The sequence below is a fragment of the Palaemon carinicauda genome, chromosome 6 (genome assembly GCF_036898095.1).
Source record: "Palaemon carinicauda isolate YSFRI2023 chromosome 6, ASM3689809v2, whole genome shotgun sequence".
Taxonomy (NCBI): Eukaryota; Metazoa; Arthropoda; class Malacostraca; order Decapoda; family Palaemonidae; genus Palaemon; species Palaemon carinicauda.
Window position 1 is genome coordinate 163,802,170 of NC_090730.1, and position 16,633 is coordinate 163,818,802.

Consider the following 16,633-nt stretch of genomic DNA (forward strand, 5'->3'; position numbering starts at 1 on the left):
TTTATTTTTCATTGTATAAGTTTTGTTAAAAAAAAAATTGCATTTGTGATATTTGATTTTCAGAAAAGTGTTAGTGACCTGCATCAAGTTGCAGGATTTTCATGCACCTGTTCACTGGAGTTGGGAGTTATGGTTCTTCACCTGCTGGACCATAGACATTCAAGTATAGGCAAACAGGTAAATGGAAGAGTTTCTTTTTCACTGTATAGTATAGGTATTGTATTTTGATGTATAATTGGTCTGGTATCCTGTTTAATGTGTAAAATCACATGGTTATATCCTACATGAGTGTATGAATAGTTTTTCAACTACAGTATTCTATAAAAAGAAGGCTGAAGCTTGTGTATTTTTTTCTTTTTCCTGCTTATGAGTGGAATGGTTTGTAAATATTTTTAAATTGACTGCATTTTCAATTTCTTATCTCATCATTGTATTAATATCCCAAGAGTTCTTATGAACTTGGATTTGCCGTTAATACAGCAAGTAAACCACATACTGGTACAGTATTATTATAAATTAGCTTAATCAGAGCACTGAGTAATATTTCCTAAATTCATACCTTTGGCCTAAAGGCTGCACTGCAGTTATTAATAAGGAACAAAACTAGAGGGGGCACTCAGTAGAGTGCAGACCTCCGGTGCGGCAGCTTATTTCTCGACCTTGACCTTGACCTTAAAATATATTAATTGGCTTGGATTTTCATTCACAAATATGAACCAAGTGTGAAGTATCTGTGACAATGATGTCCAACTGATTATGTGAATTGGACATTTTGCTTGACTGAGACCTTGACCTTTGACCTTGACATTTCAAAATTTAATCATTTCCAGCTTTTTGAATAACAGCTAATCCTTGCACTTTTCACTATATGAATTAAAATTGTGACCAGGAAGCCGTTCAGTACCAAACACATACACAAACAAGACGTAAAACAACCTCCTTCCAGTTTCGTTGACGGAGGATATAATGGAAGCTGAACATCTACATTGGAAAAGACCATTACGACCAAATCAAAAATTGTACGTAAAATGGGGGAGAACAATGCTGGAAGTTCATAAAAAGTGCAATGCACAAGACACACTAGTGAAAGCAGCTTATTTTATGGAAGTAGTTATTCCATTTAGGCATTATGAGCTAATTACCTTACCAGTGTGAGATGAATTTTCTAGATAATCTCTTATTGAAGACTAAACTTGCACACTATTATTTCCCATTTCAAATTGAGTTGTGAAAATTAAAATTGGTTATGTATATAATTGATTCATGTGATTTATTTTCTAGGAGTATTCAGAAATGATGTGAATATCATATTAAAATTATTATTGAAATCTGTTAATGCAGATAAATCCTAATTCATGTTATTTATTCTTTTGCAGACATTTTGGGACCACATAAAGAACAAGATTTTAATTCTGCTCAAGTTACATAATGAATCATCAAACAACGTCACTTCTACCACTTTAGAAGATTCGACATCGGTAGAACGATTTGACATCATCCAGTATCCAGCCCCTATAACCAAGGGAGTGAAACTTCCTCATATATGGTGGATTTTTACAAATTTTTCAAGATTATATACATACGATAACTTAGGAAAACAAGTCCCACCAAAATCTGTAAGTTGCTATTTTGTTTATATTTTATAATTTTTTTATATTCTGTGCTGGAAGAAAAAAGATTGGAAGACAGATAGAGTAGCAGCAATGTGATTTATTTACTTGGAGTAAATTGTGTGTAAATCAAAATGTTCGTACATTTAGTTACACTGAGTGAATAAATGTAAGAACATATAATTGTTCCGTAACCGAAATACAAACCACGCTATTTACAGAGGGTTTACCTTTTAGCGCAGCTGAAATGACGAGCCAATAGTTTTAACGAGGGTTAATTACCCCCGCGCTAGTTAGCAGGGGGTGGGGAAGGGTAGCTTGCTACCCCTCCCCCCTCCACACACCGGTGACTTGCTTCACTTCACTTTTGGCTCGGCGGTGATCAGACGTGTCTGCTCATCGTCCTCGTGACAGCCTTTAATTTTCTGCTTTTTCTTTTCAGCGTGTGTGTTGGTTGGAAGTTGACCTTCATTATTATTTCTTTACAATGCGTACATGCCCTGGAGTTGCCGGTCGTCGGGACTTTCATGTCGGACGTAACTACGGACCCGCACACCCTTTGCCCTCAATGTCAATGTCGGGGCCGACGGTGTGACCAGGAGAACATGTGCCGTGAGTGCAGGTAGTGGTCTGCCTCCCAGTGGGAGAGGTTTGGCCGTCGGCGTAAGAAGAAGTCCAAGAGAGACCATTCTCCTTCGGGGTTAGCCTTGAAGGAGGAAGGTTCTCGGGACTCTTCTTCCGCCGCCCAAACCTCCTCCGAAGCTCCCCCTCGTCCGCCTCCTAAGGAGAGTCGGCTGAGTGGAAGCGCAGGCCCTTGTTCTGTTTCCCGACATTGGGTGGGGGGAGAGGGCGTCGCCTCCCATAGCGAGGCGGTTCCCCCTCCTCCTCCAGGGGAGGTTATTGATAATGCCTTAACCAATGATGATCTTTTACAGATTTGGTCGTCCCTGAGGCTTAAGGGCTTGCCCTCCAGTGTCGCTTTTATTGACCTTGTCTCGTTGGGGGCCGCTGTTAAGCAGTCGCCGGCGGTAGAAGAGGTAGACCCTTTGTCTATTGTCGACGTCGTGGTGACAGAGGCCTCCGACGTGGCTGGGCAATCCGCCGCAGGTGCTGTTGCGGATGATGGTGCTAAAGGCTCTCCTCCCCCTTCCGTACATCCTTCGAAGGGGGAAGTGAGTCCTTTGACGGAGACTCCCCTTTGGAGGACCGATGGTCCCGACGATCTTCCCCGAGGCTGCCTCCGCCGTAAGGCTCACCGTCCGCTACGCCGCAAGGGCCTCCCTTCCCCTTACAGGGGGACTAAGAGGCGCCTTTTTGGGTTTTCATCCTCCGAGGGGGACTCTCCTCGTCAGCCTCAACCTACAGCTCCGTCTTCCTTGAACCTCTCTGCAGACCGTTCACCATCTCCTGCCAGATCTTCGCCTTCTGGAGAACTCGTCACCCGACGGGCAACGGTCCCTTCGGGGCTAAGGGATCCTTCCCTTCCTCGAGCAGTGCTAGCACACAGGCGCTCTCCTGCTCGCCAGCGCTTTCCTGATCTTCAGCGCTCTCCTGCTCATCAAGACTCTCCTGCTCGCCGACGCTCACCTGCTCGTCGGCTCTCTCCTGATGTTCGCCCTGCTCGTCAGCTCTCTTCTGAGCGTCAGCGCTCATTTGAGGACCATCGCCCTGCGGTCTCTGACCATCCTATAGTTCCTGCTGAGCTCCCTGCTCACCATCTACCTGGTCCTGTGACTACGCAACATCGTGCTGCGCGTGTGTCAAAAACACATGTTCGCCAACGCGCCAGCGATCTTCCAGTTCCTGCGCATGCTGCTCGCCATCGCTCGCCATCGCACGATCGCCCTCCTGCGCATGCTGATCACCATCGCTCCCCATCACGCGATCGCCCACCTGCGCATGCTGCTCGCCATCGCTCGCCATCACGCGATCGCCCTCCTGCGCATGCTGCTCGCCATCGCACGATCGCCCTCCTGCGCATGCTGCTCGCCATCGCACGATCGCCCTCCTGCGCATGCTGATCACCATCGCTCCCCATCACGCGATCACCCACCTGCGCATGCTGCTCGCCATCGCTCGCCATCACGCGATCGCCCTCCTGCGCATGCTGCTCGCCATCGCTCGCCATCACGCGATCGCCCTCCTGCGCATGCTGATCGCCATCGCACCCCATCGCGCGATCACTCACCTGCGCATGCTGCTCGCCATTGCGCGGTCATTCACCTGCGCATGCTGCTCGCCATCGCTCGCCAACGCTTCAACATGCCACATCGCGCCATCGCCAACCTGCGCGACCGCGCTCACCAGCTCATCATCGATCGCCTATGGATCTACATCGCCAGCGTCTTCCTCACCCACGCGGCAGCGCGTTTCCTCGCCGTCGCGCCAACGCTTGCGTTCGTCGCCTCGGACACGCGTTTATTCACCTGCCCACCCGCTCGCCTGCGCGCCCGTGCGACCGCGCAACCGCTCGCCTGCGCGCCCGCGCGACCATCATTCGCGGCGAATTCCGCAGCCGGTGGTAGCAGCAGGAGCGCGTGCTCCTAGACGGCACTCGGGATCATCTCCACCCAAACACAGGTTGGTAGTGCAGGACGAGGAGAGGTTAGTACATCATTCTTCCCCACCTTCTTTTCAGGCAGGTACCGTGGTGTCCACTCCAAAGGATCGCCCGATCCCTTTCCCTTTAGCGAGGATTTCGGACTCTGTGTCCTTGGAGCAACAGACTTGGTTTGGTCCTCTGGCACGGGCGTTGGTGAGGGTTATGAAACCAGCACTCGCCGACCAGGGTAACAAACCAACGGCTGTCTCTCCTACGCTGAAGAGAAAGAGAGGAGTGGACTTCGTGGTGACTTCCCCCAGGACGAAGTTGGTTCCCAAGAGGTCGGTCGCGAAGGTCCCTTCTCCTGCACGAGTGCTCTCTCCTTCTCCCGTGGACGAGGCCTTTCCGTCCTCAGGTGAGTCCAGTGGGGCGGTAGTCTTCCCCTCGGCACCAGGGGGGGAGACTTCGCTTCATGCAGGAGAATCGCCTCGTGAGGAAGGGGCCCCTCGAACCTCGTTGTTGGGATCCTGTATCCCTCCATGGAGGGAATCCAAGAACTCCAAGACCGTCCCTAAATCCTCTGCAAGGATTCGTCAGGAACCCACGACCACCCGGGGGAATGTCCACGTGTCACCCCAGGAAGAGATCCCTGGGGCAGGAGACTTAGCTGCCAGCCCGCAGGGAGGAGAACAGCAAGAATCCGAACATGCCTTCTGGCAGGTCCTAAGCCTGATAAGGCAACTTAACGGGCTTATGGATCCAGTCATCGCCCCCCGTGAAGGCAAAGACACGATTCTGGATGAAGTGTTTGACGTTCGGAAAGCCCCTAAGACCAGTGCGGCTCTGCCCTGGTCTTGGGGGCTGAAGAGTGCCAGGGCTAGGGCCAACGCTCAGCTCGCACTTCTTGCCTCCTCCAGTCGTTCCACTGCCGGGAACAAGCTCATCCCTCCTCCTCGTCTTCAGCAGAGGAGGTATTTTGAGATCCTGGGTGAGCACAACCTCGCTCTTCCTCTCCATCACTCTGTGGAGGAGCTGGCAAAGGGAGTTCCCCTTGAGAAACTCTCTGCCCGGCAGGTGTCGTTCTCGGCGGCAGAGATCCTTAGCCACGAGAAGGTCGCTAAATGTGCCATGCAGGCCACTTCGTGGCTGGACTTTTGGCTAGGATCTCTGGGCATCCTATTGCGATCAGAGGACCTGTCCAAGGAGACCAATAGGAAGGCCCTAGAGACCTTCTTGCTCTCGGGCACCCGCTCCATCGAGTTTTTGGCGCACCAGGTTACCACCCTGTGGGCCAACTCGGTGTTGAAGCGTCGCGATGCTGTGTCCGAGAGATTCCATCCGAAGGTCCCCGCCGTGGATGTGTGTAGGCTCCGACATGCTTCCCTTCTGGGGGAGAACCTGTTTGAGCCTCAAGACATGGAGCGAACGGCTGAGAGGTGGAGGAAATCCAGCACGGACTCCCTCCTCCATAGGGCCCTTACAACTCGGCCCTATAAGCCTCCAGCCCCGCCACAACAGCAGCAACAGCCTCGTAAGGCTCCCAAACAGGCACCGGCAGCTAAGAAGGTGGTGTCTAAGCCCCAGCCCTTTCCAGCCAAAGTCAAGAGGGGCGGTAAGTCCTCCAGGGGAGGCAAGACTCCTAGGGGTGGCGGCCGCAGCCTAGGGGTGGCAGTCCCCCTGCATGTCCACCTGTGGGGGGATGCCTTCAGCGTTGCGCAACGTCCGCAGGTGGCAGCAACACGGGGCCGATGCTTGGACGGTCTCGGTGATCGGCCAAGGCTATCGCGTCCCGTTCACAACATCTCAACCTCCCCTGACAGCGAATCCAGTGTCGTTGAGCTCCTATGCCACGGGATCGGCAAAGGGGCTGGCCCTTCAGGCCGAAGTAGAGACCATGCTCGAGAAGGGTGCTCTCCAGGAGGTCGTGGACGGCTCCCCAGGCTTCTTCAGTCGACTCTTTCTTGTAGAGAAGGCTACTGGAGGCTGGAAACCCGTCATCGATCTCTCAGCTCTGAACAGGTTTGTCAAACAAACCCGGTTCAGCATGGAGACAGCAGACACGGTCAGACTTGCGGTGAGACCACAAGACTTCATGTGCACACTGGATCTAAAGGACGCGTACTTCCAGATCCCAATCCATCCATCTTCCAGGAAGTACCTGAGATTTTGCCTAGACAACAAGATCTACCAGTTCAAGGTGCTGTGTTTCGGTCTCTCCACAGCTCCTCAGGTGTTCACCAGAGTGTTCACCCTGATTTCATCTTGGGCGCACAGGAACGGCATTCGTCTCCTTGGTTACCTGGACGATTGGCTGATCCTAGCAGACTCGGAGTCGACCCTTCTTCGGCACCGAGACAGGCTTCTGGATCTTTGCCAAGATCTGGGGATCATGGTAAACCTCGAGAAGTCCTCTCTGCAGCCGTCCCAACGACTGGTTTATCTAGGCATGCTAATAGACACCAATCTCCACAAAGCCTTTCCATCAGACGACCGGATAGCAAGACTGAGGAGGGTGGCGGAACCCTTCCTCAGGCGAAAAGAACTCCCCGCCCAATCGTGGTTGCGTCTCTTAGGCCACTTATCCTCCCTGGCCCGTCTAGTTCCAAACAGCCGCCTCAGGATGAGATCCCTTCAATGGCGGCTAAAGTCCCGGTGGAATCAAGGATCCGATTCCCCGGACATTCTGATCCCAATGGGGTCTCTGGAACGGACGGACTTGCGGTGGTGGCTGGTCGACGAGAACCTGCGGAAGGGAGTGAGTCTTCTCGTCCTCCCCCCGGAATTGACTCTGTTTTCGGACGCGTCAAAAGAAGGGTGGGGGGCGCACATTCTGAACCAGAGGGCCTCATGCCTTTGGTCAGAATCAGAAAAGTGCCTACACATAAACCTGCTAGAATTGAAGGTCGTCTTTCTGGCTCTTCAGCAGTTCCAAGGGTCCCTGGCGGGTCACTCCGTGGTGGTGATGAGCGACAACACCACGGTAGTGGCTTATATCAACAAGCAGGGAGGCACTTTTTCGCAGCAGCTATCCCATCTTGCAGTAGAGACTCTGAGGTGGACCGAAACCCACTCGATAACACTATCAGCTCGCTTCATTCCTGGCAAGAGGAATGTGCTCGCCGACAGTCTGAGCTGGGCTTCGCAGATAGTGAGTACCGAGTGGTCTTTGGATCCTCAGATAGCCAACAAAGTCCTGACTTTGTGGGGTTCCCGACTGTGGACTTGTTCGCGACAGCCTTGAACTTCAAGGTGCCCCTGTACTGCTCCCCAGTCCCGGACCCCAAGGCACTCTGGCAAGATGCTTTCCAGCAACGGTGGGACAACATCGACGTGTACGCCTTCCCACCGTTCTGTCTGATGAGAAGGGTGCTCAACAGGACCAGACTATCGGTCAACTGTTCGATGACTCTAGTAGCTCCGCTATGGCATCACGCGGAATGGTTTTCGGACCTTCTGCAACTCCTGACGGAACTCCCAAGGGAGCTTCCTCCACGACACGAGCTTCTTAGACAACCCCACTCCGGTGTCCCTCACAGGGCCGTAGCCTCACTTCGGCTTCACGCCTGGAGACTATCCAGCGTCTCCTCGCGGAGAGAGGCTTTTCGCAACAGGTTGCGGAGAGAATGTCTCGGCACCTGCGAAGGTCCTCTGAGGGAGTCTACCAAGCAAAGTGGAGAGTCTTTTGTGGTTGGTGTCGTGGAAGGGGTATCTCTCCACTCAATGCCACTATTCCAGCAATAGCGGACTTCCTCGTGTATCTGCGGGAAGAAATGCGCCTTTCTGTCTCGGCAGTGAAAGGCTATCGCTCAGCCTTAAGCTTGGCCTTCAGGTTGAAGGGCGTGGATATTTCTTCATCGCTAGAACTCTCTTTACTCATACGTAGCTATGAGCTTACCTGCCCCCAGTCGGAAGTGAGACCTCCTCCTTGGAACGTAGTTCGAGTCCTCAGGTCTCTTAAGAGACCTCCCTTCGAGCCATTACGCCAGGCCTCCGATCGCCACCTGTCTTGGAAGACGGCTTTCCTACTCGCCTTGGCTTCGGCCAAGCGAGTTAGTGAACTTCATGGTCTCTCGTACGACATCGCGCATTCAAGGGGATGGGGGGAGGTAACGTTCAGGTTCGTCCCTGAGTTTGTTGCCAAGACTCAGAATCCTGGAGTGCCGGATCCTTGGTTCGACTCTTTCAAGATCGCGAGTCTCCGTTCTGTAACAAGCGACCCAGACCAGCTGCTACTATGTCCAGTGAGGTGTCTGAGGCACTACTTGAAGAGAACGGCTGCAGTCTGTCCTCATGTGCGAGCTTTGTTTGTGAGCACAGCCAGGACTAAGAGGAGAGTCACCAGGAACATCATCTCAGCTTGGATTCGAAGGGTTATCCACCATGCCCTGAATCCTGACCCTCCTCCGTCACGTCGCCCTCGGGCCCACGATGTCAGGGGTATTGCTACATCCCTGGCCTTCAAGAGAAACTTCTCTGTGACGCAGGTACTTCAAGGTGGGGTCTGGAAGCGTCAAACGACCTTCACAGCCTACTACCTGCAAGACGTGACCCACAGTAGCCTCGATACGTTTTCTATCGGCCCTGTGGTGGCTGCACAACAGCTGGTCTAACCTCAGGCTCCTTTTTGGACAAGTAGCAGTAGGTTGAGGGCGTTGTTACCCGGTCTTAGTCTGCGTGAATGAAAGAGTATGTCTGACCCTTACTTCTTTCTTCATTCTCCCCTCTCTTGGGGAAGCAGCATCCTGGTCCTCGCATAGCTGACCTCGACCTCTGCAGGTAACCCATGCTTCTTTGTGCTCCTGGTATTAAGCTTAATACTGTTGCGTCTCCCATACCCTGACGAGGTGGTATTGGGAACGTCCTATCCTAGAATTCCTATCTGAAGGACTCAAGGTCAACTTCATAGGACGAGTCACACTCTCCTCCTCACACTGCTTATGTAGGCCACTCGTTCCTAGCGATGCTAGGAACTTGTGAGGTACAGGGGCTCCCTCTCTCTAGTGCTGCTCAATGAGGGATCGAGCCCCCGGGCAAGCCGAAGTCAGTAAGGCTGGGGACTTTCCACCCTTCCTAAGGGGTAAGTCACCCTCTGTAAATAGCGTGGTTTGTATTTCGGTTACGGAACAAATGACAAATTCGAAGATAATTTGTATTTTTCCTACCTCTAAGTGAAGTGAAGCAAGTCACCGGTGTGTGTAGGGGGGAAGGGTAGCAAGCTACCCTTCCCCACCCCCCCGCTAACTAGCGCGGGGGTAATTAACCCTCGTTAAAACTATTGGCTCATCATTTCAGCTGCGCTAAAAGGTAAACCCTCTGTAAATAACTAAGGTTTGTATGGTTAGGAAAAATACAAATTATCTTCGAATTTGTCATTTTATATACAATCTATTTTAGATTTGCAGTTATAGTACATGCCCTTGACTTGGGAAGATCTTTGCTTGGATTGCTCCATTTGTTGTATAAATAGTTAGCAATTTTAAATAGTCTATGAGGTTTCTATAAAAGGTCACAATGTTTGTTATGCTAGTTTTGATAAGCTTTATGCTTTAAAAATTATTTGTTCCAACACGGTTACTTACCTAGAACTACCTTCTTAGGAGTTACTGGTAACTCTACCTAACCGACCAGCTTTTTGTATAGTTTACCCTCTTTCCGTTTTCTAAGGGGTCAACCTCAGGCGGAGTGATATGTGCCCTGAGGCGCCCCGGGGTCGGGAAGCGTGCTAACTCAGGTCGGCGGCTCCTCAGTAAGTTTCTGGTTGCATCGTGATCATCATCTCGCTGCGCTCTCTCTTACCTTGTGCGATCCTTTGTGCTTACCACGCGTTACCCACGTGTTTCCCTTTCACTTTCCCTTTGCATCCTTGTGTTTCTTGGTGTATTAGGGTTGCGTTATGGAGCAGCCTCGTCGTTGCCCTGGGCCTGTGGTTGGGAAGTCTTGCGGGGCTTTCCTTTCGAAACCTGAGATTGATCCCCACTCCTTGTGCTCCACGTGTAGGGGAAAAGTGTGTTCCCCTGCCTCTACGTGCCCAGAGTGTGCTAACTGGAGTGAGATCCAGTGGGTGCTCTTCGGGACTAAGAAGAAGGCGGCGGCTAAGAAGTCGCCTAAGGAATCCAGTATCTCGTCGCCTGTGGTTTCCCCAGACGTCTCGGCAGACCGTAGCTCCCGTCCTTCTTCCCCTACCCAGAGTAGGGGATGAGGTAAGTCCGTTGCGGGGAAGAGGCCCATTGCCCTTCCCCAAGAGTCTGATATTCCTGTGGGGGAAGTGTCTAGTGTGGAGCAGGCATGTGTGGGGCCTGAGGGTAGTGCGGGAGTGTGGGTAGGAGGCGAGGTCCTGGTGCCCGCAGGTCCCGTCTCCTCAGGTCCCGTCTCCTCGGAAGATCCTATGTGGGGTAAACCAAGTGTGGATTCTTCCCCGGTATCATGGCGTGTTTCAGGTGCTTCAACCGCCAAGGGAGACGCCGAGAAAGGAAGTTCGTCGTCTTCAGACCCCACTGCGTGGATACCCCCTAGGACTCCCGCTAGAGGAGAAGAAGACGTCGAGCAATGGCTCTACAAAGGACTCGCTCGGTCCCCTCCGGCTCCCTCGTCTACGCTACCCCCCGTGTTTCTGCAGCCTCCCACGCCTGAGAAACGTCGAGAATTTCCCCCCCGCAGTCTTGGACGTTTCGGGCGCTCTGATGGATTCGTCCTCATCCTCGTCATCATCGTTGACATCGGACTCTTCTTCTTCTTCGTCGTCAGAGGACGAGGACAGGAAGTATAGCAAGAGGAAGAGGGAGAAATCCTGCAAAAAGAAGAAGTCCCGTTCCCGTTCAAGACAAGGAAAGAAAAGCTCTAAGTCCTCTAAGAAGAAAGCAAAGAGGAGCAAGTCCAAGGAGTGGGTGAACATCACAGTGCCCCGGAGTGAGCTGTTTAGGGTTACCACAGCCGCGGCCGCTTCCGGGTGGCTCCCTAGAGCCTCGCCTTCTGTGTCTCATCCTCCTACCTCCTCCTTCGGACCAGTCGCCCGGCAAGAGGGGTCGAACCGGGCCCCCCGTGTAGTGACTAACCCAACGGTGGCCTCCGCTTCTTCTTCCCTTAGGAAGGATGTACGTCGTATGAAGGAAGGCTTAGCGTCGACCACAGGCACCTTGGAGGCCTTCCTAAAGCACCAAGGACGCCCGTCGGTCCGCATGGATCCCCAATCCACGGAGTCCCCCGTGGAACAAGGTACTCCCATGACGGATACCTTTGTCCCCACGGGGCATCCCATACCACAGGCAGACTCGTCCAGCGTTGCCTTTCCCACCGTCACGGAGTACCCCCGTACGGAGGAACTGGTGACGGAAGACCTGGTGGAAGGAGGGGAGTGCTCGTCTGACGACATCTCCTCCTACCGTAAGGTTCTGGCCCTAATTCGTCGGCACCACCGATTAGACGAACCTAAGCCCTCAGCAGCAAAGGCCGTGCTCTCTGGACTGTCCAGAATGATCGACAGCCCGGTGCAACAAAAGCCTTCATTGTCTCTCCCTCTCGCTCTGGACGTGAAGTTGGGGATGGAGCAAATAGATTACTACCTGGCAGGACTGGCGGAGGCCCCCAGAAGCCAGAGTTCCTCCAAGCTTCTTCCGGGGCTGAAATCGCAGAAATGTTTCTACATCGCAGAAGGGCATCGCGGCGGACCCCGTGTGGTAGAAGCAGCGGTGACCTCACTGAACCAGGGAGCCTCGGAAGACAGGGCCACCACTGCCCCCGTGTGCTTTTCCCCGTCAGAAGCCTCCATGATGAAGGACATGGCACAGGACCTTGTCTACGTGTCCTCCTGGTTGGATTGGTGGTCTTGCGCCTTGGTGGGGTTTCAGGCGTCCCACGACCTCTCCCTTCCGGACAATCAGGCCACGTTGAGGGAGCTAGTTAGTTCGGGAGGCAAGGCCTTCAAGTTTTTGTCATCCCAGTCCCTGTCTATGGCTACGAACTGGGTTCTTAGAAAGAGGGATACTGTTCTTAGCAAATTGGTGCGGAAGTTACCGGACAGAGAAGCGAGGAGACTGAGGAATTCCTCCGTGTTAGGAAACGACATTTTCCCCATCAATTTGGTGGAGGATACAATGGAGAAAGTGAGGAAGGTGAGAGACGCAGACCTTAGGCCCCCCCCCTATGAGGAAGACCGGGTTTAGAAGAGCCTCAGCGGACGTCCCTCACTCCTCCCAGGCCGCCCCTTTGCTGCCTCGAAGAGACCCACCGTCAGCTCCTTGGCTTCAAACCTCTCGGCAGCCCACCCGTAGGACCAACGCAGCCCCTCAGTCAGCCTTCAGATCCTCCTACAGTAACTCTAGGAGAGGTCGATCTGGCCGCTCCTCCAGAAGGAGGTAGGAAGAGAGGCCCCCTACTCCTTCAGGAGCCCCTAGTAGGGGGATGCCTCAGACATATTTGGCAAGCATGGCAGGATCTCGGTGCGGATCCCTGGACGGTGACGGTCCTGAAGGAGGGCTACAGACTCCCTTTCCTAGAAGAACCTCCCCTTCTCATCCCAGCCCACCGGGCCGAGTGGCTGGCTCCAAAGAACCCCTTGAAGAGGTCGGCGCTACAGGAGGAAGTAGCGTCCATGATCGCCAAGGGAGCTTTAGAGCCAGTGGAGAACCCCGGCCCGGGTTTCTTCAGCAGGCTCTTCCTTGTGGAGAAATCGACAGGATGGTGGAGGCCGATCATAGACCTCTCAGCCCTCAACAAGTTCGTCTTAAAGACGGACTTCAAAATGGACACCCCTAAGACAGTGCTAGCAGCCTTGAGGGAGGGGGATTTCCTCATGTCCCTTGACCTCAAGGATGCCTATTTTCAAATCCCCGTGCACCCCTCCAGCAGGAAGTTCCTCAGAATCAAGTGGGAGTCCAGTGTCCTGCAGTTCAAAACCCTTTGGTTCGGCCTATCGACGGCCCCGCAGGTGTTCATGAGGGTTTTCACCACAATCTCGGCATGGGCGCACGAGAAAGGCATACGACTGATCAGGTACCTGGACGACTGGTTGCTTCTTTCTGCCTCTAGGGAGCAACTGAAGGAGCAAGGCGTGATGTTGCTCGACCTCTGCAAGGAATTAGGGATCACGGTCAACTTAGGAAAGTCCCAGCTAGTCCCCAGCACCTGGATGACTTACTTGGGGATGGTCCTGGACACCCAGTTAGTAAGAACCTTCCCCTCAGGGGAGAGGATAGACAACCTGGAACATATCCTTCAACCCTTCCTGACGGGCCAACCCAGGAGGGCCAAGGACTGGCAGAAGTTACTGGGCCACCTGGTTTCACTGGAGAAATTAGTACCGCAAGGGAGACTCAGGCTCCGACCGGTACAGTGGAATCTGAAGGAATCGTGGACCCAAGGCAAGGAGCCCCACAAAATAGTCCCAGTCCTCCCGAAGACGAGAGAGACCCTGCTTTGGTGGAACATCAGGTCGAACACAGAGAAGGGAATGCCCTTCGCCCCCGATCCCCCGGAGATACTGTTGTTCACGGACGCTTCGAAGGAGGGTTGGGGAGCACACCTGCTAGGAGAATCGACAAGAGGGCAGTGGTCCAGCGAGGAGGCGTCTCTCCATATAAACATCCTGGAGATGATAGCGGTTCTGAGGGCGTGTCGACAGTTCGTACACTTCCTACGAGGAAACACTGTGGCGTTGATGTGCGACAACGCCACAGTAGTGGCGTATGTAAAGAAACAGGGGGGCCTGAAGTCAAGAGTTCTATACGCCCTAGCCACGGAACTGTTGGAGTGGACGGCAGAAGAAGGGATAGAACTGACGGCAAGGTTCACCCCAGGAAAGAGGAACGTGCTAGCCGACGGCCTCAGCAGGGCAGGTCAAGTGATAGGCTCAGAGTGGACCCTTCACCCGGAGGTAGCTCGGGCAGTCATCCTAATGTGGGGCTCCCCAGTGATAGACTTGTTCGCCACACGTCTGAACGCCCAACTCCCCGTGTTCTGTTCTCCAGTTCCAGACCCGTCAGCAGCGTTCGAGGATGCCTTCCAACATCCCTGGGACGACCTCGATGTGTACGCCTTCCTTCCCTTCGGGATAATCAGGCAAGTGCTGAACAGAGTGAGAGCGACGACCAACCTGTCGATGACTTTGGTAGCGCCCTGGTGGCCGGAGAGAGAATGGTTCGCAGACCTAAAAGAATTAGCTCTTCGTCCTCCTTGGCCGCTTCCGGACAGACCAGACCTCCTGCGTCAACCTCACTTTCACAGGTGGCACGAAAACCCTCGATCCCTCCGCCTTCACGCGTGGAGGTTATCGAGAAGCTACTGAAGAAAGAAGGATACTCATCGAGAACCGCGGCAAGGATGTCGGGTTACCTACGGCGTTCCTCGGCAGTAGTTTACCAAGCAAAGTGGGCAGTCTTCGTGAAGTGGTGTGCGTCCAAGAACATCAGGCCCTAAGGGGCGTCGATCCAGGACATTGCAGACTTTCTGGTGTACCTGAGAGACGACGTGGGTTCGTCTATTCCGGCCATCAAAGGAGTACGAGCAGCCTTAGGTCAAGTCTTCCTCCTTAGGGGCATTGACTTGGTAGCCTCAAGGCACATCTCTATGCTCATCCGCAGCTTTGAACAATCATGTCCCCCCCAGGAAGTAAGGGTTCCGCAGTGGGACCTAGCCAGAGTTCTCAAGGTCCTGTCAGAGCCACCCTTCGAGCCTCTCAGCGACGTACTAGACAGTAACTCACCCTTAAAACAGCATTCCTTTTAGCCCTGGCCTCGGCGAAAAGAGTTAGCGAGTTACACGGCCTCTCTTACGAGGTCTCACACTCCAAAGGGTGGAGAGAAGTTACCTTTAGGTTCGTCCCTAGCTTTGTGGCGAAGACGCAGAACCCGGCATGTTGGGATCCTCGGTTTGATGGTTTTTCAGTGCCAGCCATCCCTCGCTCCAACAACCCGAAGGATCTACTCTTATGTCCCGTGAGAACAGTAAGAAAATACCTGGAGAGGACCGCAAAATTCCGCCCGCAGATCAGAAATTTATTCGTCTCAACAGGCCGGGTGAAGAAACCTGTCTCAAAGAACTCTATCTCTTTCTGGCTACGACAGGTGATAAAGAGAGCTTACGAGGCTTCTGGGACTCCTCTCCCAGGTAAACCAAGACCACATGATATTAGAGGTCTGAGCACCTCCCTGGCCTTCGAGAAAAACATGGTTGTGGTAAAGATCCTGAAGGCAGGTACCTGGTCTAGACAGTACACCTTCACGGAACACTATCTCAAAGATTGCTCGAGAAAATCCTTGGACAGGTTTTCCATTTGCCCAGTCATTTCGGCCCTTCAAGAGATCTAAGGTCATGGCCCCAGGGTAACCGGGGGTGTTAATGCCAAGAGACACTAGTTCCTTCCTTAACCCCCCCCCACCTCCTTTCCTTCCTTCCCCGGGCCGTACTGCCCAGGAAGATGTCGAAAAGACCTTAGCCACTTGAAGAAATGTCCTCCAAGAGAACATGGATCGGAGTTGGTTTTGAAAAGGTAAGCCATTAGACACTAAGTGAGTTTTTTTTGTATAGTTTCCCCTACTTTTCGTGCAGTTTTCTAGTGGTCGTAGAACCAAAACCTCCTTAGAGGTTCCCTCTCTCGCGTGCCTCCCCGTCGGCTTCTGGCCCCTGCAGGACACTTCCACCTCCTAAAGTTTAAGTCTCCTAAGAAGGTAGTTCTAGGTAAGTAACCGTGTTGGAACAAATCACAAATTTTTAAGTAATTTGTATTTTTCCTAACATACTTACCTAGAACTACCTTCGGGTTATGGCCCACCCATCCTTCCCCGAGAACCTGCAGGGTCGAGTAGTACCTGTTCCAACTAAACTTACTGAGGAGCCGCCGACCTGAGTTAGCACGCTTCCCGACCCCGGGTCGCCTCAGGGCACATATCACTCCGCCTGAGGTTGACCCCTTAGAAAACGGAAAGAGGGTAAACTATACAAAAAGCTGGTCGGTTAGGTAGAGTTACCAGTAACTCCTAAGAAGGTAGTTCTAGGTAAGTATGTTAGGAAAAATACAAATTACTTAAAAATTTGTGATTTTCTGGTTGCCCATTGAATGTTCATTACTGGATCCGTACTGTAATGGATGTTGGGAGGTAATATACTATACTTGTGCTTGATGTGAACAGTCTTGGTGTATTATAGGCCACACCCCATACCATGTAAGCTATGTTGCTGAATCTTTACTGAATTTATTGTAAATGATGTTTTGGGTGGTTTTCATTATTCTTTGCAGAATGCAAACTGAAAACTGTGTTTGAGTGCCTTACCGCATTTACTACATAAGGGGTTCTGAGTGTTCTTGACAGATAACATCATGTATGTTGTGCAATGCTTCACAGAACACATAGTGTAAGGTGTAATTTGGGTACCTTTACATGGTTTATTCTATAATTATGCTTGGGATATTTTATAAGGGTTTCATTATTTTCAGTAGACTTTAAATGATACTTTGGTGGTAACTTACTGAATTTTAGCTGCACCATGC

At 52.3% G+C, this 16,633-nt stretch overlaps 1 protein-coding gene across 2 annotated transcripts in view; it reads left to right on the forward strand.

Moving 5' to 3' along the window:
- LOC137642774 (protein MMS22-like) overlaps positions 1-16,633 on the forward strand; it is a 120,553-nt gene that overhangs the window by 60,799 nt on the left and 43,121 nt on the right. For both annotated transcript variants that reach the window (XM_068375619.1, XM_068375620.1), the window contains exons 6-7: positions 64-177; positions 1,377-1,616. In XM_068375619.1, coding sequence (XP_068231720.1) covers positions 64-177; positions 1,377-1,616 — 354 coding nt within the window. The remainder of the gene's footprint in view (positions 1-63; positions 178-1,376; positions 1,617-16,633) is intronic.